Source organism: Mycteria americana, chromosome 2 (assembly GCF_035582795.1).
Source record: "Mycteria americana isolate JAX WOST 10 ecotype Jacksonville Zoo and Gardens chromosome 2, USCA_MyAme_1.0, whole genome shotgun sequence".
Taxonomy (NCBI): domain Eukaryota; kingdom Metazoa; phylum Chordata; class Aves; order Ciconiiformes; family Ciconiidae; genus Mycteria; species Mycteria americana.
The window spans coordinates 26,594,321-26,616,606 of NC_134366.1; the positions used below are offsets into that span (position 1 = coordinate 26,594,321).

The following is a 22,286-nucleotide window of genomic DNA, read 5'->3' on the forward strand; positions in this document are numbered from 1 at the left end:
GTCCTCACCCTCCAGGTCTGTGGACAAATGTCTGGGATGAGCAGTGAAAGCTGCACTTACCACTGGCTATGGTGATGCCTGCAGCTGTTATCTTAATGGGGCATGAGAAGTGATCCTTCTGCAAAACTGCCCCTTAAAGATGGTCCTCTACTTTTTTTCTCTCAATTTCATTTAAAAAAAAAATTAAACACTGAGGGAAGCAAGTGTGCAAAATGCTTGTTTAACATAGTATTTAGATTGTAGTTGTTCAGTAATGCCATTTAACATCCTTCCAAAACACAAAAAATTAATTCATAAAGAATTAAAAAACTTCAGAACACCAAGAAATGCATTTTCAAAGTCACTTCATCTCTTGAATGAAGGTTAGAGGAAAAGATAAAGCATTTGAAAACCATGAATAGGATTTCTTCCCAGGCAAAACAGCCAAACGGGCTTAACTCCGTCATTTATGATATGCACAGTAGTATCTGGAATGATAGTACCCAATACCTCCCCTTTCAGACCTGCCACGTTTACAGCAGAAAATAATCCTCTTTTTAATACAGAGCAAAAGATTTTTGTAGTGCTCTGTGCAGTGTCATTGAATTAAGTGTGCGTATTCGGAGTAATAACAAAGCTTTGTTTCTGGTGTTGAGAACCAGTTTGTGTTGTTCTTCACATTGAAATATTACCAAGGAATTATGTGAGTGCTCATGTTTAGAATTCAAACACTTATAATAGTGGGAAAAAGAACTTGCACATACCTTTCGTTGATTACAGAGGCTCTCAAGTCATTAAGAAATACAGATTGCTGAGTAGACCCACGTTTCAAGTTTGAGAGCCCGACAGCAAAGAGCTGTCCATCTTCCAGCAGTTCAGTTTACTGCTTCCACAAGGGTTTCTGAATAAAATCCATTTCCGTCATACAGTTACCCAGCCTTTTAAAATCTCATTTTACTACAGTGCTGCCTGAAGCATACTTTTAAAGCAACATTTCTGTTTTACTTTGGTTTTAGTAAAAACAAACATTTTTAGTGATCAAATTAGAGACTGCAGTTAAAGATGGGTAGCAAACAGGCCCTAATATATTTGAAACACAAACACGATTGTTAAGCGTGTTTCTGCAAAATGCAGTTTGGAAGGAAAACAATGTACCAACACACACACAATCTGTATTTCCCTATATAAAATGGAAATGCTAAATATTTTAAGAGGAGTATGAAGTGTGACTCTCTTAACACTGTAGTTAGTTGTAGCAAAAGAAGATCCATCTATGATCTGTGGGCAGTGGAAAGGGTGTTAGAAAACAGGAGAGTATTTCAGATGACCTTCTTTGTCTTGATCCTTTTCTCTTACTTTGTTGATGAACAGTCTAAAAAAAAAAAAATCTCTGTTATATAAAATCTAAGTTTATATTTATCCTAATCGAATTGAAGTTACACTAAATAATATGCCTGTAACTGATTATTTTTTTAAAACTGCTTTTATAGATTTTGGTTGTTTTATTTGCACAGTCTTTTAATTTGCTGTTTATTCTAGCATGGGAACATATTTGTCTTGGTGATGTATCCCTGGAAGATAACAAGCACCGTCATTTCAATCACATCATGCAGTGTTTTAAACTTACATAAGAAACACCTGGGAATGAGCAGTACTTCACAGCAGATCATCCAGAACAGTCTTGGCTCTCAGTCAGACTCATAGAAAAACTTTGTGCAATAGCAAACTAAGAAATTTTCTTAGTTCATTTTACATATGCACCACTGAATACTGTAGAAATACAGTGCTATTGAGTTTATCACAGATTTATTGAGTTTATAGTAATTGGAACGGTTTTCTTCAGTTCCAGAATTGATGTCATATAAATTATATATAACGCAAATATTATAAATACAAATAGTTATCTAAAATTATTAAACTGTACCTCATCTCTACAGAGATAAAATGGTTTATTAAGTGAAATGAGAGAAGCGGACTACAGGTAGTTAAGATATAAACACATCTATATACATATAGTGCATATACTTGAATGAGTTAAATGGAGTATAGTTAATTTTTTAAATATATGATTCCATTAACTATAGAATTCCATCCACCCATAAAGGAGGATATTTACATGAAGTGTATTTGACACCATTTAATTATACAGTCATCACTGTAGCAAAGAGTTGTTTGCCCTTGTCTATTTTAATGGAACTTTAAAAGTGAAGAAAATAATAATAGTTTGAAATGAACTGTTAAAATAATCAGCTTACATATTAAAAGTACTTTCAGGAGAAAAACAGTTATATAATTTATGATGTCTAAATATTAGTGGTAAAAAATGAAGAAGAAAATACTTAAAAAGAAGGGCTCTTGAGAAAACAAGTGTGTTGAAATCTGTAGTGAGAAGCTCACCAATGGGTTAAAGTAGTAACTCAAATAGTATATTCCAAAATCATTATATAGTTAGATGATGCTAATATTGAACAATGTCTTTTTCACAGCAAATATCAATAAAGAGCTCCTCCATAAATGAGTATTAAAGGAGGTCTCTGAGCATCATGAGCTGTAATTAAAATCCTTTACAGTATATGGCAGTGCAGAGATAAGTCATCAATGTTTGAAGCAGTTAAAAACAAACCTCTATGATATTACATAAAGGATATACATCCTTATAACTAAAGGCTGTCTTCACAAGTCTCTACTAGACTGTGTCTTGTACACATGAACATTTTTAAGGGTTCTCATTGTATAAAGCCTTCACTCTAGAATTTCCAGATTAAGCTACTTAATAGTCCCAGCCTAAAATTTCCTTTCTTTCAGCTTCTTCTATGGGCTTATGTATTATTTTATGAAACAAATGTCTAAAGTTTCAAACACATTCTTAAGAAATATTTCCCTCATTACTTAAAAAGATAAAATTAGGATTCTTAAAAAACACAGGAGCCAAAAACCCCTCCTGCGTCGTGTGGAATGCTCCAGCCGAGATAATATAATAGTCTGTTACTCAAGGGAGATAATTGCCAGTATTTGACCTAGAACCAATCAGTTAAATATAATTTTGAGCAGTTCAGGATAAAATACTAGGTCCTAAAATATGCATGTATGTTGCAGGTTTAACAGAAAAGACATCCCTTTTTATGATAGTCAAAAGGTCTACTGTTATGCTGAGAAAGCTACTTGTTTTACAATTGCAATTCAAATTGCAGGTCAGATTCAGTCAAGACATTTTACTCCTTGCTTCCATTTTTTTGCAGCATATTCATGCAGTTCTAATCATTCAGGCACCCAGCTGTTTGTATCCCTGTCTCTCTGACATGTTTTTATAAATGATCTCTTTTGTAAGAAATTAAGTAGGTCAGTCAAATTCCAGCATGCTATGAATCAAGTGGCCCAGATTTATTTCAGTGCAAGCCATTAACGTCCAGATTGTCCTTTACTGAGTCATGCATGATCAGCAATGGAAGGACATACAGAAACTCCCTGAACTTGGGCAATCAAGATAAAGGTCAGGACACTCACAGTCCATTTCTCTTCTGCTTTTCTTGCTTTCTCAAAAATGACAAAGACCCAGTGCAGAGTTGTGGCACCGTTACTCTTGCCAATCACAAAGTTTCTAATATCGAAGTTTCTGTTTATATTACTGACTAGCTTACAGAAGAGGTCCTTGTGGGAGTCAGTTATGGTTTTAGATCCATGTTATAGAGTTTATTATGATATCTAGAATGTAGGAAGCACGTTATGTTTTTAGAGTAGGTGTCTCAAAAGAATAAAATTATTTAGAAGCCCAGGTATCCATTTCTCCCCATCTCTTACACCTTCTGCTTGTTATCCTCAAAGGGTTATGCACACAGTAGACTTTTACTTAGACTGTAAACTTCCAAAGACAGAACTAGTCTTTTGCTTCGTGTCTGTGTATGTATGCATGCATGTGTGTGCATATTATCTAGCACTGGAGGGTCCTGGACTATGTTCTACATAAAATCAAAATATAGGTAGCAAATAATGATGATGCGTGGTCTTAACTGTGGTTATCTGTTATCGCTGCTGCTCTATGTCCTTTCTTCTCCGCATTGATGAAGACAATTGCCATTTGGTGGCCAGGTTCCCAATTAGTCCTGAGCACATATCAGTTCTATGTCAAATGCTTTAAATCTTTTGTTAGCTATCCTTTATATAAATAAAACCAGCACATGTAAGAATAATTTTTTTGCATACCCTTTCTGTATCCATTCTCTGTACATATCCTCCCACTTGTTTTTCTCTTTCTACCTTTTGGGCATTTTCCCTATGCAACACTAACAAATATATTATTTGCTGTCATGTTCTTCTTTTCTTAGTTTTAAAAAGGAGTCTGCAAAACAAGTGTATGCATCTCCAGTATCTTGGTTGGAGCTAATTCAGAATCCTAAAATTACTGCCTCTTTGTTTTTCTAATCTGACCTTTTTTTAACACTATAATAAGGGGATGGAGCTCCGGACCAGGAAGGCAGCTGGATGATCTGCTCTGACTGTGTAGAGCTATCAGAGTTGGCCACTGTTTCTCAAAGAGAATTTTGATATCTTCATGTACAATGAATCCCCAACCTTGGAGATATTCAAAAGCCATCTGGACATGGTCCTGAGCAGCTGGCTCTAGGTGACCCTGCTTGAGCAGGAGGGTTGGACCAAATGACATCCACAGGTCCCTTCCAACCTCAACCATTCTGTGTTTCTGTGAACCTCTAACTGCATATCTTATCTATCCTATTCATGACTGACTTCTCCATTTCAGTGAGGGTTGATACTGCCTCAAAAGACTTGTACCTGATTCAGTTCACAAATGTTGCAGCAAATATCACAAATTCAGTTCACAAATGTAACTATCTAATGTTGCAAAGTATCCTCCTCCAGATCAATTCAACATCAACAGGTCTCAATTCATGTATAAAGTTAGTGTCAGAGGATCTATATAAAACATATGTTAGCCTGTCCTTTCTCTCGCTCGCCCCTGAAATCATTAGTTCAAATCTAGTCATGCATTCTCATACCTATGCCACAATATTTGAGTTTTAATCACTTCAAAATTCAGCTGGATTCTGTGAAAATCTAGCTTTTTTTTGAGAGAGAGTCAATGATAGGCTAGTTCATCGTTTGAACATGGCCTCCAACTATAAGGGAGAACTCTAGAGATATTGTCTTTTAGATTTTGAAATGTACAAAGATCATAGTATAAAAATTGTAAAATTACGGTTTCCATATAACTTTGCGCGATCATTGGTCTGCACAATGAATAAATTTTGTCACATAATACATCACAGTTGACATGATGATCAGTAAAAGTGCTTTGTATGTTTTCATTTTAATATGGAATTAGAGACTAACTGGAAAATACTACTAGACATAAATTGTCTTTCTTCTTCTTCTCAAAGCCATATGAGGGGCTAAGACTTCAGGACCTGCGAAGGCTTAAGGATATGCTGATTGTGGAATCTGCTGACATGCTCCAAGCCCCACTCTTTACTGCAGAAGCTCTACTTCGGGCACATGGTAATCCAAAACCTTAAGGACTAAAGAAACTGTTTTCAGCAAAATCAAAATTGCAGTTGTATGTTTACTTTTTATTTCCAAGTAAAAGAGAAGTAAGGGTTAATCAAATACCAGGAAACAGTTCACGCAGTACTTCAGAAAGAAGTACAGCTGCAGTATGTCAGAAAGTATTGAGGCAGACAGGGAAGCTGATAGGAAAGTGATTCAAACTAGGAATTATAATGGAAGACATTTTAACTTAAGCAGCGTGGAGAAACAGAGCTTTCCTATTTTAGTGAGAGACACAGAAGTAGAACTTCCATGGTTTTATGTGTCAAAAAAGTCAAATTCTTTGTACCTATTTTTGTGAGACCATTGGTTTTCTGCCACTATATATTTGTGTATAAAACTGGATCAAATGTTTGGGTGTTTTTTGTTTGTTTGGTTTTTTTCTTTCCAATAAAAGCCGTCTGACCATTGTAATAAATGGTTGGAAATTGCCTTGGGGTTTAAAGTATATGAGTATATGTCCTTTGAAGGATTTTTATAGTTACTCTTTTAATACAGGGTATACTTTTCCATGTGTATATCTGTAACTAGTTTAATTTCACTGAAATCATTCTGTGCTCTTGTCGTGTAATTTAAACTGGGATTGTTAGAATGGGGATATACTGAATTCCGAGTGTTTGCTCCAGACAAAAGTATCTCTCTAAACTCAGTAGAAGCTTTAGGCTTTGATTCAGTGATTCAAAACTTACGCTTACTGAAGCATCTGCATTGTTACTATATGCCAAAGGAACTACTCAGGCAGTTAATGGTTTGCATGCTCATCACCATATTGCTGGATTAAGCTTTCATACCCTATTATTTTTGTGGGCTCCTTGTGAAAATAAAAGGGAGAGGGAAAACTGAAATAGGAAAATATTATTTTAAACCCACAACATTTGGCAGACTTTCTTGAGGAGGTATGGTACCTGAAACTCATCTCTTTTACATTATTTTCAATAGTTGGTATTTCTATTCCTTTTAACATTGAATTTAGTCAACATAAACTTGTGCCAGTTTGATGATATTTAAGGCACAGTCTTTGCATGTATGTTTTTTAAACATTGATTATTTGTTTAATTCTTATAATGTATTTTGGATTCTCAGAATACTCTCATTAAGGCTAAATATTACTAAATATTTGACTAAGTGGGTAGGCAGATTCTGTAACCTGTGCAGATATTTTGAAGAAGAAAATTATGGCAATACTGTTCAGACTTGTAGCACAGTCTGTAATAAGTCCAAAAGCAGTGAGGTTGATGTAAACAGTGGAGAAATGTCTGCCAGCATCTAGCAAGCAGGAGTTGAAAGTTGAGAAGAAATCAGTCTGTGTTGGAAAGGTCATTCTACTGATGTTGCCTTAGTGATGTAGCGGTAACTTAATGCAATTGGCCAGTGCGGAGAAAGAAGCACAGACGATTTGCAAGTCATGAGAAAGTCAACTATTTTGCCTGTAGCTGTAGTAATACACTGGAAATTATTCAAACAGAATTTATTTTATTTGAAGTGAAGACATAGAATTGGTTCAGCCTAGAAACGGGAATAACTGAGCTATTTACAAAGGCTTAGACAACTGAAGAACGTCAAATGCCAAACTGTAATGTTTTTTTATTTAATCTTGAAATTCATAAAAGAATAATGTGAAATCTTAACTTAGTTCACAATTAATATATGAAAAGCATGTTTTAAATTATTGGAAAGATCATTCTTATGTACTACTTTTAATGGTTTACAGACATGTAATATTTAATCTGACAAACTTTGCTTTATCGTACAACTATATCAATTTACTGACACAGGCTGTAAGAGTTAAGAGTGTATTTTTCTTTTCTTTTTTTTTTTTTTTTTAACTAAGAGACAAAAGTATGCAGAGTTAGAGCCAAGATAAAAAAATGTTACTATGGCAGAAAATAAATAACTTTACAGTTTTTCTACAAGTGTTTTTTCAACATTGTTCCTATTTCTCTTCTAGTTCATTATACAGCAGTTGATTTCAGGATAAGAGAGAGGCAATTCAGCAAATATAACTACCTCATATTTTACTAAAACTCATAAGTTAGTGAATAAAACACGGTGGAATCCATTTAGTAGCATGTCTTAACCCTGGGTAATTTTAAAGATACAGTACAAACAAAGGAGCTCAAGAAAACTTTTAGCAAATTTTATCTGTATCTTAGCATAACACAGATCTTTGGTTAATAACATTGAGTTTCCAGTGGGAGTACCTAACATTTAAAAAAACCCAAACTTTAAAGCAATAGGAAAAAATTGGGAAATTTCTCTTTTCTTCTGAAATTCTAGTTCATCTGATCTGTGCATAGTGTTGGGTGGTTTTAGATTCAAATCCATAGAGGAATTTAATAGATTTATATTTAAATGAGAACTTTAAAGTATTTTTAATAGAAAAAATCACTATTAAGATATCTGTAGTATTACTCTTAGGAATCAGAAACAGAAAACATTGCAAACCATGATTAAGAAAGATTTGATTTAAAGGTCTTCATACATCATAGAATTTGTTTCACTAGTTCTTTTTTGTATATAAATGGGCAATGTTAAGTATGAATAAAAATAAAGCATTCAGTAACAATTATAGAATAAAAAATGTAGTAAGAATATATGAAATATTTTTTGCAATCAGGTGGGGTGTTTCTTTTTTTTTCCCCAGAAATACATCACTCATATGCATATATAAAGACTGGTAACTCATTAGATTATAAATCTTTTTGTAATCGAGTTGTATCTTAGTCTTCTTCCTTCGTTTGTAGCACTTGGCTTCATCTTCTTAAAAAAACACAACAGGTAAAAGTAAATCCATATTGAACAATTACTTTTTTCATAGAAAGGGAAAACGAAAATCTGGTCTGTCTTTGCAAGTCACTGCAGTTCTGGTTTCTGATTGAGTCTCCTAGCTACTACAATTGCTGTAAATAAATAATAAAAATAATTTTATTTAAGACTGATGTTACAGGGAAAGGACATGCTTGCGATGCAATTATTTACATAAATACATTGCATTATGTATTATCTTGGAATGTGTTCTGTCCAATTTAATGTCTAAAGTTCCATTCACTTACACTTTATAATATTTATTTATTTGTAAATTTTTTAGCTTAGTGTTTATATATTCTTTTGAGGGTACAGTTACAAAATATATTTTAAACATTGTCAGCTGCATAATTTTCTGTATCTGTATATTTATTGAAGACTGGGACAGGGAGAAGTTACTTGAAGCATGGATGTCTAATCCGGAGAGCTGCTGCCAGCGTTCAGGGGTTCAGATGCCAACTCCCCCTCCAAGTGGATACAACGCATGGGATACACTCCCTTCTCCACGAACTCCACGCACTACTCGCTCTTCTGTAACTTCCCCTGATGAAATCAGCCCCTCACCAGGAGACATTGAGACAACTGTGGTAAGTTTATAAATAGATCTGAAACTAGCAGGGCAAAAGAGCTTATTTCTAAACACAGCACACCTACGTGGACAGGAGAGCTGCGTTGTCATCTCATTCTGAAAATAAGTTTGTAAAAGTGCAAAGTGTTTCTCTTTCCAAAAGTGGTGAACAGAGAAGTTGACACCTTAAACCTTCTATATAATAACACAATTGAGCATCTGGCTAATTTTAAAGCACTCTGTTTTCACCTTGGCTGTCACTCACAAAATAGCATTTTAGCCAGCTACAGTCACATCAGTGCATTTGGCTCTTTTGAGCTTCTCTTCTCGCCTCATACTTATCAAGATGTTCACTTTCATTGTATCCATTTCCCTGAATGTACTCAATGCTGTGAACCCTGCCTTTTGAAAAATTTTTCTTTAGAAAACAAAATTCTCTTTGTCTGCATTTTGAAATGTCAGCCCACTAATGTACTGTAAGCTTATAATTACTTTTACTATGTGTGGGCTGCTTCAAGCAGTTTACAAGGCTATTGCAAACTTGAAATATGAAAGCGCCTTTCATTCAAATCAGTGTGGTTCTTCTGGAAGACAGAGTTCTCTTTTTAATAATCCGCAGCTGCAGCATTATAAAACTTTTGTTCCATGACCTAAGCATTTTTCTAGAATATTATATGCAGTCTTGCAAATGGATCATCTCTAGATCTCATATTAAAATTAAGATTTTGCATTCCTGCATAGAAGTCTTTTATTTCTTTAATTGTAAAATGCTGAAAAAGAAGCTATACAGAAGGAATAATATTATTGTACATTTATTTACCTTAGCAGTTAAATATTGTCCAGGAATATTTCCTAATTAAAATGTGTAATGAAAGGTTACATGTCTTCAGTTTTACATTGTGTTTTGTTTTTCATTGATGGTCCATAAGCCAGGAATGCAGGTTTGGATAATGATTGCCATTCTAGATCTAGTGTATCTAAATCCACATCCAGAGTTATACATTCAGGATTCTTGTTTGTTTAAAAATCTTACAAAGAGCTATCAAAATAATATTTTCAAAATGTTGTTTATGAAATAATACATATTTTTCTGAAGTCTCTCATTTTGACAGGAAAATGAAAACTAAAAGGAATAGATAAAATAAAACCGCAAACTATAAAGCTCCTTTTCAGATTTTGCATTTACATCCTATCTTATAATTAAAACTGTTCCAGTAAATATTCTGTACTTGATATTTTGAACTGAGGTCTTCCTGAAATTCCTTATTTTAAAGTTACATTTTAAACAAAATTGAAAACTCATATAAATTTAATAGTGAATGTTTTTGATGCATTGTCAACTTCTAAAATATTTAATTTTGGCAAGACAATAAGGTGAAATGACTGAAACAACAATAAATGTCTTCATTGAGTTTTGCAGTTTAAAGGCTGACTTTTTTGGTTGATTTTGTTTTGGCTGTAACACAAGTGCTTTTAAAAAGCAACTTACCATAGGCTAACTTTTTAAAAATGTGTATCTATGTACTATCTAATGTACTGAAAGTTGAACTAAATTTTCATGGAATCTTTGTTCCAATGGAAAGAAAAATCTGTTTGTACTCCTTGAAGAACATGAATATTTATTTTCATGCCTAACCACAAACAATGAGCAGTTTCATCCCTATGCTTTAAATGTTTTCAGAGTAAAGGTCTCAATATTCAATGTTATTTTTTCTATAGTATCTGGTTGTATAAAATTCAGCAGTGGTATCTTCTGTTGGAATATTTGTAACTTAACTTACTCTTTATTTTGATCAAAAGCCTCAAAAATAGTATTTATGTAGATCATTACATAAAATTGTTGCTGTTGTTGCACAACCAAATTGCTCCACCTTGATTTAGATCTGGTTGTGTGAGATGCTAAACTTTTCCTGTAGCCTCTGTCATCTCCAAACTTCATTTCTGGCTGCCTCTGAAGCTGATGAAAAATTCAGGTCCCTTTTGTCCCTAGAACTCCAGCTCTGAGGTCCCAGCGCTCTGCAGGGTGAAGTACTTACTGAGCTGGAGGACATGGTGGAAGGCACCCCAAAATGTGCTGGTTGGATAGAGAGGTATAGGAACAGAGATACCTAATCTTTCCCATTTCTGTTTTTATAGCTTAAATAACTTTTTTTCTGGTTACAGTTAGATTTTTTCCCCCTACTAAGCACATTAAATTTTTGCCGAGATTTTCCAACATAACATGTCCTGCTAACAGTATGAAAAGCTTTAGGGTATTTCTTAATCAGCAGTATTTTTTTCATCTACAGTGTGACATTTGTATGTGTAATATTTCTGTGTTTGAAGACCCAGTGGATATGCCTTGTGGACATGACTTCTGCAGAGCATGCTGGGAGGCGTGAGTATATGTACTTTTCTATCTTTTGAAAAACTTTCATACTTGCTATTTTGAAGAGGAAAGGACAGAGACCATAAGCAGCTAATGTTAAAGTACTGTTTGGGTTTCAAAGAGTTGCTGGTTTGACCCTATTGAATATTTAAGTTGTCACTCAAAGTGGCCATCAACTGTTTTAGGTTTACATAATGTTTGTTTTGGTCCTGATTCAGCAAAACTCTTAAGCAAATGTTTCAAGCCTGTGTGTAAATAGAAGAGCCTACTCTTGATTTACTCAGTGTGTGTGTGGTGTTGGCGGTGTTGGGGTTTACACTTTCTAAATTAAGCACATGCTTAATTCCATCTCTTAGTTTAGCATGCTAAACTTAGGCATTGTAAATCCATTTCCAGTCAGAAAAGCAATTAAAATGCTTTCTTATGTTGAGGGTTAATAACTGAGGAGTAGATTTAGCTTAGAAGTTCTACTAGTGTAATGCTTTCACTACTACGTAATTTTTTTTAATGTCAAAATAGTCGTGCTAGTAAAAAACTCAGACATGGATAATTATGCTAGTATAAATATTAATCATACTTCCCAGGAATAATTATATCTGTATGCAGTGCCTTTATATTCATCTTTGTCCCCATTCAGGAGATTGTACTACTTGAACTGTACCACTATAGTGTCTTGTTATAGTGTCGTATCAGCACAGCTAGTCCTACTGCAGATCAGCCCAATTTATATGAACCCATTCCTCCTATGTTAAGGAAGAGCACTTTCTCTTCTATACGAGCATTTAGAAGGCAATTCTTTTCAGTGGCAAGAAAAGTAATAGTCATGTTTCTGTTGTCTTGCAAATTGTTACGCAGTGATGTAGAAGTTACCAAGAGATCACTGGCTTGACATGATGCTTCTAATTTGGGTGCTGGACTATGTGTACTGCGATTTGTGCACGCACTCAGAGCTACAGTTCAATGTCAAGCAAGTGTTGGCGGTGGAATATCTAGGGTGGGATTCATCTTTCTGAGCCAGCCATTTCTCAATTACTTGGAGCATAGCCAGGACTGAGTTATCCCATTCTAAGATACGAATCTAAGATGGAGTGAATTGGCAAGTCTCTCCACCTTAACTATTAAAGGATCCCAGGTGACTAACTTAGAATAGCTGCCTGTCCTTTAGATGATTGAAGTTAGATGAGATGAGTATCATCCTTGGTATCAGATTAATAAATAACAGCTTTTAAGCTAAGCAACATTGTGCACTGTGAGTTAAAGTCCAGCTTTCAGCAGATTTCTGAGCTCGTTCTGTCTTGCATTCTAGTGCTTAGGGACTATAAAGGTCTCCATTTAGAAATTTGTTTCCAAGAGCAGACCTGTTTTGACTAGCACAGTTGTAAAAATTAATTGCATATCAAATTAATTATTTCCTAGATTAATTACACTTACATGTCCCATTTCTGATTTAAGTCAGAAGTAATGCTCAGTTTAATTAAACATTGCATAGCTGTCTCTGATAAATGGCAAGGATGGAAACCACAAACACACAGGGCTAAGCATATCTGATGGTACTCACTTTTGAACCATGACAGTGTTCTTTTATTTTTTTTTAATTATGCTTTTCATCAAATCTGTAGCCCTTTTGAGCAGAAAGGGATACTTCCTATTCTTTGTTTAAAAAATTATTAATGTGAATATCTGTGAACCTAGTATAAAGTATTCAGCAGCCTTTTAATTTTTACTTTTTATTCACAAATACTGATTGACAAAATTCTGGCAGATTTTTGAATCTGAAAATTCAGGAGGGTGAAGCTCACAACATTTTTTGCCCAGCATATGATTGTTTCCAGCTTGTGCCTGTAGACATCATAGAAAGTGTGGTTTCCAAGGAGATGGACAAAAGATACCTTCAATTTGACATTAAGGTAAATTATCAAACTGTTCCTGTACTCTTGAACTGTATTTCATTTTATAAAAAATAACTTACAACTTCTATGTGAAATGCTGCAATATATCTGTAACTTTGCAAGTAGAAGTTCATAAAATAATATGTACACTGAATTATTGGCTGTCTTATATGCCGTAATATCAATGTTCGATATAACACTGAGAAGAAGAAAGAACATTATATTTATTCCTTAAGCACAAATGCAATACTTCCATAATGTGTAACTTAATGCAGTATTAATAAAATGTTTTGATCAAACTAATGTTCGTAACAGGTGATATGTAGCTTTTAATCAGCCAGACTTGTTTGTGTTGGCAATCTAAAACTTTTAAGAGCTTTTGGATTATTTTTATTACCAAGAGACTGTTTACATTCAGGAATAGTACCTGTTTCCATTTTAAAAATTCATTAGTACCAGTGAATTACTTAATTTTTTTTTTTCCCATCCAATGTTTGATATGATTGCTATATATAGGAAGAGAAGTAGGAAAACCTTGATTTGGTTTTCCTCTTTGATGTTTTTAATGTTTATTGACATCATTGCAACTTGTTTTTAAAAGCAATCTTTTAATTCACCTTTTTTCTTTTATACTAGTGTAGTAATGAACTAGTCTTTGAGATAATGTGCTACTTTATCAGTGGTGGCAGGGCAAAAGAAAGTAGAGAAATATTTTTTTGTTTACAATACAATACTTTCTCTGTGTGACAAGTCTCTTTAATACACAGTAACAGTGTCTTACACAGGAAGATGCAAATTAAATGACCAGATCTGATTAATCTTTTACATCTTCATATTTCAAGTGGCTGGTGATCAGCATAGGTTTGAAGCAAAGTAGTGAAAGTTCCTTTTCCTCCTCATTTATTAGATGTAAGTTTTACAAAAGAAGGCCTGCTACATTAACCAAAAAAAGATTGGAGGTAAATTCCTGAGTTAGCCTAGTTCTGATTTCAAGTTTATTGCAGGTGGGATATATTATGGGATTTTTGTTTTAATCAATAAGCTTTTAATTCTTTTCAACTACGAGAGTCAGTTCTGTTAATGAGTGTATTGCCAGTGCATATATAGTAGAAGTTTACAGTAAGCCATATCACAAGGGAACTGATTTGCACACATTGAATGTATTGTTTGGGATGTAAGTCATTTGCATTTAGCATAAGTCTGGAGTACTGTTGTTATTTCAAAAAAGAAAAAACCAACCATTTTAAGGTGGAGATTAAATGATTCCCTTTTTATAACTATTTTAAAAAGCCTATCAAAGTAGCTACAAGATTGCCCTTATGCTTTTTGGCTTTGGTCCTTCAAAGGAAGATTATGAATATAGATTGTTTTATATCAATGATGAAATCTGATCTTATGTGGTAAAATGTTTTCCTTTTTTCCTTTTTTTTTCCTCCAGGCCTTTGTTGAAAATAATCCTGCTATTAAATGGTGTCCTATAGCGGGCTGTGAAAGAGCAGTAAGGCTAACAAGACAAGGATCAAATTCAACAGGATCAGATACACTTAGCTTCCCTATGCTAAAAGCCCCTGCTGTAGATTGTGGAAAAGGACATCTTTTCTGCTGGTTAGTACTAGAAACTTATCTATGGCTACATAAACTCACAGTCACTGCTATTCCAGGGATTAATTACGAAGTCCCACTTAGCACCAAGCATGCAACAAAAATTTGTATGGGATGGTATATGACTGTACTATCGTGTATCCATGCACTAAATAACCTCATGTGCACAAATATTTTAGTGTTTTGGAGCACAGCAAAGGTTTATAATACTGTCTTACTCACTATTGGCTCTGTTAGGTGTAAAACAGCAGTATGGAGTGTTGTGACGTTCTGTTCTGAGGGGACAGAGGAGAAGCGGGATATTGGTGGAGGGAGTTTTGTGTCTGCTCTGGATAGTTGCAGTATAGTTGAAACATGGCACATTCTGAATTGTAGCGCAGAAAATCAGCAATTTTAGCTCTTTCTGAATTTTGGTAGAATCACGTCAAAGAAGCTGGAGTTTAAACAGGGCTATGAAGGACCTTTTGCTTTGTACATAGCTATTCTGTTTGCAGGATCACTCCAATCATTGTTTCACTTTAGGATCAGCACTTTTTCTTTATGTTATCTTCTGTTGAGTCTTAAGATGAATACAAGCTCAAGAAGGAGTAAAAAGCCATAAGATATTTAAAAAACATCCCTGAGATTGCCTGTCTTCTGCACTTCCAAGGAAAGGACAACAGCAGTATCAACAAAAGCAAAAAAGTGGTGGGATAGTTTTGTGAAGTGCAGAGCAAAGCCCTTTCCTAGTTCCTTGAAATTATCAGACTGACAATTTATGACTATTGTAGTGGGACATCCTTTTCGCTGTTGGAAAATCAAAAAGGGTCAACCAAAGTGTAGACATTCAGACAAGCTGAGTAATCCTTCTTTTCATTTTTCAATGGAAACCATGATGCAAGAAGAAGAGTTCCTGAATAATCTGCTGATTCCAAATATTGTAAGACTTTTAATGAAAGATGCTTCTGATCTTAGTTCTTTCCCCATATGAATGCAAAGGAAGAAGGAACAAGAGGAAAGTAGACATAATGAAACAACCACAAAAGCCAGAAAACAGAACTTGTTGGGAAGAGGTTGTTCACAATGGATGGAGAACTCTGAAAGAAACAAATCCTGTGGAAAGAAACCAGAAAATGTGAACATATAACATACCTTAGTACTATTCCACAAGAAGGTACCATCTTCTCATCCTTGCTTCTGATTGCAGACAGAGAATCAATTTTTCCGTTAACCCAAAGGACAGAGCTTGAGACCACTTTCGTGTAATATTGACACGGTCCTTCAGATATTGGCAGCTTTTCCTTCCTTTACATGGGCTGAATGTACTAGCTCCCCAGAATGTCCTCTGAGTGTGAAAATGTCCTCCAAGTGCCTAATTTTTATGAGAAATGTCTTTTTTATGTTGCCTGATAATATTTCTGAATGTTCTTTTTATGTTAATGCTTTGAGATAATGCACAAGCATATACAGTTAAGGTCTTGAAAAAGACCTTGTTCTAGCAGCAAAATGTCCAAGAAGGCCTTTCCAAGGCCTTTTTTCATCCCCACAAAAGTGAATGAAGAGTTTCAGCAATGGCAAGAAAGTTCTGCTAGCAACCAAAGCGTTCTGCAGTACTATAAATCAGAACCATTTGCTGAGAACAGACATATTAGTTTTACAGTAGAAAACCCCCTGCATGAATGAGTTCCTCTGGAGAAAAAGAAAGGGTATTCTCAGTTCAGAGGGTTTTCATCATTACTGTATGCTTAAAGGCAGCTTCCTTTAAATCTTTAAAGTTCAATCAACATATCCCACAGTTCCATACTTATGTCAGTTCTGCAAGTTTTACCCGGGTAATCTACAGCTTAGACATTATAATAGCAATTGATACTGCATTTAGTATGAGATTCTTTGGAATTTATGTATCAGAAAACCCCAACCAACCCCTAGATAATCACATGCTTTTTTCAGGTCTGTAGCCTTCCTGCTCATAAAAGCAAGAAAATTCTCTTGAGTCTATTGAGCAATTTCCTTCTTTTTTTTTTTTTAATGTGGAAGTAGGAATGTTCCTTTTAAATACAGAGTTCCTTAGAATTTACTTATTTTTCATTACCCGCCACAACAGTGCCTTCAACAAAACGTAATCTGTTGTGACAAACACAAAATTCTATTCCCTTTCTGAAAAAGCATTCTGAGATATTTAAATGTAGTGCAAATGAAAACTGTGCACAAATGCTACATCTGGGTATCATCAGATACGTTCAACGTATTAGAACCCCTTCATGCTGTTTCAGAAGCACAAGGAATTGCAGCGAGCAGACACTTCTGGAAAGTAGTCATAGCAGGCAGCGCACACTTAGTTTTGCACCGTAAGTCCTCACTCCTTTCATTCTAGATGGAGACAAGGGGCAGAGTCTCGTCCTGTGGGAGAGACATCTCTTCAGGTGCACTTGGGAAGCCAATTATAAGTTGCAAGAGTGTTTTGCTGTTTTGATTCAAAATTCATTATATGATACAGATATTATCATGAGGGGAAAGAAAATCCAGAACCACATTCTTCTTGGACGATGCTTTTAGCCCTTCCATGTATTTTAACTTGGTGAAACTTGCTACAATTTTGTTAAGTATGTACTGCACCTTCAAATAAATGATCCTGCTGAGTATTGAGGGAGGCATTCTGGGGAGGCTAATGCTGTTGTCACAGCCGTTTGGCGTTAGTTCCCTTCATTCAGTGCTGTCAAGGAGTCTATTGCAAAAGACTCCCTGTCTTTTGTTGGGTTGGGTTCATGGTTGGACTAGATGATCCTAGAGGTCTTTTCCAACCTTAATGATTCTATGATTCTATCCAAAATACAACTTTGTTTCATAAAAATTTTTATGAGCAATAGGTTCAATGATCTTACTCTAGTGAAATGGCATGCCAGTATAAAAATCCTTGTTTTGGGGTGGGCTGAGGAAAGAACTTCTTCCATGAGAAGTTTTTCTTTAACACTCTGTTGTGACTATCATATAGATATAGATCTAGATACAGATACATGGTATATATATGATTGCACTTCATTAAAAATCCATAAATTTACACATTTGAAAACATCAAAGACACAACCTTTCCCCCCACCGAGTAATAGATTTACTGTCAGCTTTTAACTTACAACTGATTTTGTTAAAGTTAATTTTTGCTAATTTCCGTCCTTTCTGGGAACAAATACTGTGTGAGAGGTCTTGGCTCTCTTGAAGTCAATGATTGAAGTGTACTACTGTCCCACAGAAGTGAAAGGTGTCGGTTTTCAACCAGGGCTGTGATTGCCTTATTACAGGCTAGTTATTCATTCCAGTACAATCTTTCCCAGCTACAAATCTTAAGTATCTCCAAACCAGGGGTCTTTGTGTAGTAAATTTAAGCTGGTTTGATAGCAGACTAGCTAGTGGGAAAAAAGTGAAAAACTGTTGCCGTAACCTTTTCTTTCTTCCTGCATTCCTGCTTAAGATGTGGACAAGAGCGATCAGAAGAGTATTGAGGTAGTTTCTGAATCTGCACTGCAGAAAGCAGTTCACCATTGGATCTGCAGAAAACTTGCGTATGCTCTGAGGCAGCTGGTGCCCATCTGAAATATACTCCCTCTGAATTGTTTTGTTTGATGTGGCAGATGTCTGAGGCTATTTGCTGCCTTTCCAGTAAAAAAGGGAGTCATTACAAATCCGGAGTCCATATCGACACATCTACCCCCAAGCACCTTCTGGAAGCCTTATATCTGCCCCTGTGTAGTAGTGATTGTCATCCTTTAAAGCTAGTAGTAACTTCAAGAGAAACTCAAGGGACTAATTTCTCCACTGTGTCCATGTAACTAAGTTAAAGCCCCCATTTAAGAGACTATGGTGGAAACAGTAAACATCCATAAATACTTGATGCTGGTGCTGAAGGGCTAGATCAAGCTTTCAAGATCCATCTTGCATCATCTCAACAAGATCCATCTTGTTCTAGATTGAAAGCTTGAATCTAGTTAAAGATTAATTATTACAACTGAATAGATGCAAGTAATTCTACATGAAATGCATTTCAGCTATAGCAAACTACCTAGTTTTGGATAATCTCTTTATTCTGGTTTTGCTTTATCACAGAAGCTATACTAGCACTTTTTGTGGCACTAAAATAGTACCCGGGCATAACTCAAACAAACTGCAAACTAGCTGATTTATTTCAGATTGTAATTTTAAAAAGCTGCTTTCCTTTCCTGTCTCATTTAAATTCTTTATTAATCTTAATGATGGTCATCTATGCTTGTAAGCAAGTAGTCTAAGAGTATTTTAAAATAATGCTAATTGAATGGCTTTTTATCTTCCTGACTTAATTAAAGTTTGAGCGTGTCTTGATAAGTTTCCATGTTTTTTAGCATGAACCAATTTTAACTTTAATTCTAAATCTCTAAATGATAAGTTATTGTGTATACACCTTCATTTTCAGGGAATGTCTTGGTGAAGCACATGAACCTTGTGACTGCCAAACGTGGAAGGACTGGCTACAGAAAATATCTGAAATGAAACCAGAAGAACGTAAGAGTCGTGCTTGGGGGGGATTAATTTTTTTTGCTGTTGTTGTTATCTTTTGGTTTTAGAGGGATTTTTTAATTGCATTAATTAAAAACTCTACATTGGTTGAAAAATAGGGCAAAAGGGGAAGAAAATTAAACCCTTGAATGAGAGGCTGCTTCACACTTTAACTGCATATTAGGCAGCACTAGTGGTAGACTGTTCTCTTTAAACCATTCCTCCCCATAAATCCGCGTGTGGTTCAGTCAGGGCATACAAAACTCTTTTGCCTTCCTCTTACAGCTTTGTTTCATTAATTAATTGATTTATTCCTGAATATGAGTTTATTTGTCCTGGTCAATTTAAAATCTTTTAGCCCAGTCTCAACTTCTGTTTGAGTTGTGTTCATGCGGTTGTTTGTGTGCTTTAAAACTAATTCAAGCCAACAGGTGATAATAATAGTAAGGTTGAGGGTGAATTGCAAGGGAATTGTGGGGAACGGCTTAATGATAAATAACTTTTACTGCGAAAACTAATAAAGGTTGGGTTTACACAGGACAGACATTTTCTTGGTCAACAGAAACAAAAAAATTAAAAATTAACAGTAATTTGAATAAATACTAACTTAACTTGGTTACCACAGTTCAGAGCCTTTCCATAATATGTTATAAATATTCTGGAAAGCACAGAAAATGTTATAAAGAGGCAAAATACACCATACTCTGTCAAACTATGCCAATTTTTCTCATATATGTATTTGCTTATTTACATATTATATATGTAATATATAATATATATAAATTTGTATAGAAATATATGTGTGGAAATATATAGAAATAATATGTGTAATAATATTATATATAATATGTATAGATTAGAAAATGTATATATTTTTATATGTGAGAAATATATAGTGAAGAATTACGATATTCTATCAAGAAACAGGTAAACATATATCTTTCCTAATCTGATTTTCACAAAAGATTACACAAGTACAATTTCAACTTCTCTGTTTTTGCATGCTCCATATCCTCCTGTCACCCTCAAAAAGTTGTGGGAGTGAGTGAGGCATATGAAGATGCTGCCAACTGCCTGTGGTTACTAACGAACTCCAAACCATGTGCCAACTGCAAATCTCCAATTCAGAAGAATGAGGGCTGCAATCACATGCAATGTGCAAAGGTAAGAAAGACCTTTCATATAATTTGTTGTGAAACCATAATTCAGGCTGTGTATGTCATGTATACGTCTTAGGAGCACGGACTTCCAAAACCTCTGAACGTCATGCCTGAGATCTAATGGAACCTGTTGCAAGAATTAGATAATTGACAAATGGTGGGTTACATGTATTTAGAAAACGTTTCATATTTAGTGAAATCTGTTTGGCTGGCAGGTGAACACTCTAATGATCGAAATTTCATAAACACCTAAGAATTACTGGCAATACAGTATGAAACTTAAGGAAACAGAAATAATTGATAGTTTAATCATCATTAATAATGTAGAAGATAAAGAACATTTTAAGTTGGCAGAAGATGAAACATTTTAAGGAATCGTAAGCTCTGATGAAGGTTTTGCCTTACTGCATTTTTCTTTTGCATTATTTCTCTAACATAGCAACAAAACAGAGAAGTTTTAAATGGAAAACTGTAAACAGGAATTGATCAGTAGGAATGAAAAGACAGCAAAGAGTAATTCCAAAAGAAACTTATTGGTGACAGCAGCCAAAAATTTAGTCATGAGTTTGCACTGTGCTACCGAAATAGAAAAAATATTTTTTGCCATGAGTTCAGTATCATTTGAGAATGCTTTTTCTCTCGAATTAGTTAAAAGCAGCATATTTAGAATACTGATTCCTTATGTCAGAAATATCTTATATAATTACAGCTAATGATGCTTCGAGGAGCATCATTAAAAATAAGAAAGTAGCACACACTTGACATAGTTGGCCTCCAATAAAAAGCTAAGAGATGTAGAAAGTAATTCTCTTTATTTTTCTGGAAATGTGTTAGTCTCTCTCCATTGCTATGCAGATCCCATTTTCTTTATAATGTCATCACATATTCTCTCTGTGATGTGACTTGAAGGTCAGGGCTGGTTTTGGTGTCATTTCTTTGGTTTTGTCTGTGGCAGCAGAGAACAGATTCTCCTCCACTTTGGTTTATGCCAAGTTTGCTGTTTTGGTTGGTTTTTTTCTTAAATGATTTTCAAAAGAGCTCATAAATTCCATAGTGCTAAAAACTGTAAAAGGTATATTTGTTGCAGCTTTTGCCACTGAGCTCATGTCAATCGAACAAAAGTATGGCTTCAGGCTGGAGAAGACTTTGGCCATTAAACACTGTTGAATGTAGATAATTTAATTCAGTACCATTCTGAGGCACTGGCTGACAACCACACTTCTCTTTTCTTCTTTGATGCTGTGCCTCAATAAACAGCTTAAAGTGTTCTTAAAACGCTCAGATTCCTTTTGTGGTGGAGAAATCGCTGCAAACAGAAGCTGCCTTCCCTCAACCTAGTGAGGAAGGAGAGGAAGGGTATCCTCAAGCTCATTGCAGGGCTCAGACACAAGGTATAGTGGTCACCTCACTTGTCTCTTTCTCCACTGAAGTAAGGGTCTGTGATGGTGCTTCTGCCTTTGCTGCAGCCTGCTCAAGCCTCCATGAGCTACGAGTGCCTCTTAGAAGCTAGCATGTACCTTGGTGTAGAGGAGGATACTCTTTACTCATAAAATCACATTTCTATACTTACGCAGACATCTTACTGTTTTATGAGCCCAGTTTCTAAGGAGACAAGACTTAGGTAGTCCTGCTCTCTCACTCCCCTAGCTGTAGTAGCTTTTCAACCTTCTGGGTACTTTGAACCAGATACGAAGGAACAGGAAGGGGGTTCATGGATATTAAATTAGTGCAAGTTTCATGAAACTTGGTAGCTGTATGGTGCAGAGACTTAATTTGTACTGCCACCAAGAGAGAGGCTGAAATACCTACTCAGCAGTTACCTGCTTAGCAATTACCTCTTCTGCTTGCTTCAG

General features: G+C 35.1%; 1 protein-coding gene across 3 annotated transcripts in view; it reads left to right on the plus strand.

Annotated features, from left to right (window-relative positions):
- The window catches only part of ANKIB1 (ankyrin repeat and IBR domain containing 1), a 97,776-nt gene that overhangs the window by 61,894 nt on the left and 13,596 nt on the right, over nt 1-22,286 (plus strand). For all 3 annotated transcript variants that reach the window (XM_075492805.1, XM_075492806.1, XM_075492807.1), the window contains exons 5-11: nt 5,373-5,490; nt 8,722-8,930; nt 11,200-11,288; nt 13,042-13,186; nt 14,607-14,773; nt 19,191-19,279; nt 20,307-20,437. In XM_075492805.1, the coding sequence (XP_075348920.1) occupies nt 5,373-5,490; nt 8,722-8,930; nt 11,200-11,288; nt 13,042-13,186; nt 14,607-14,773; nt 19,191-19,279; nt 20,307-20,437 (948 nt within the window). The remainder of the gene's footprint in view (nt 1-5,372; nt 5,491-8,721; nt 8,931-11,199; nt 11,289-13,041; nt 13,187-14,606; nt 14,774-19,190; nt 19,280-20,306; nt 20,438-22,286) is intronic.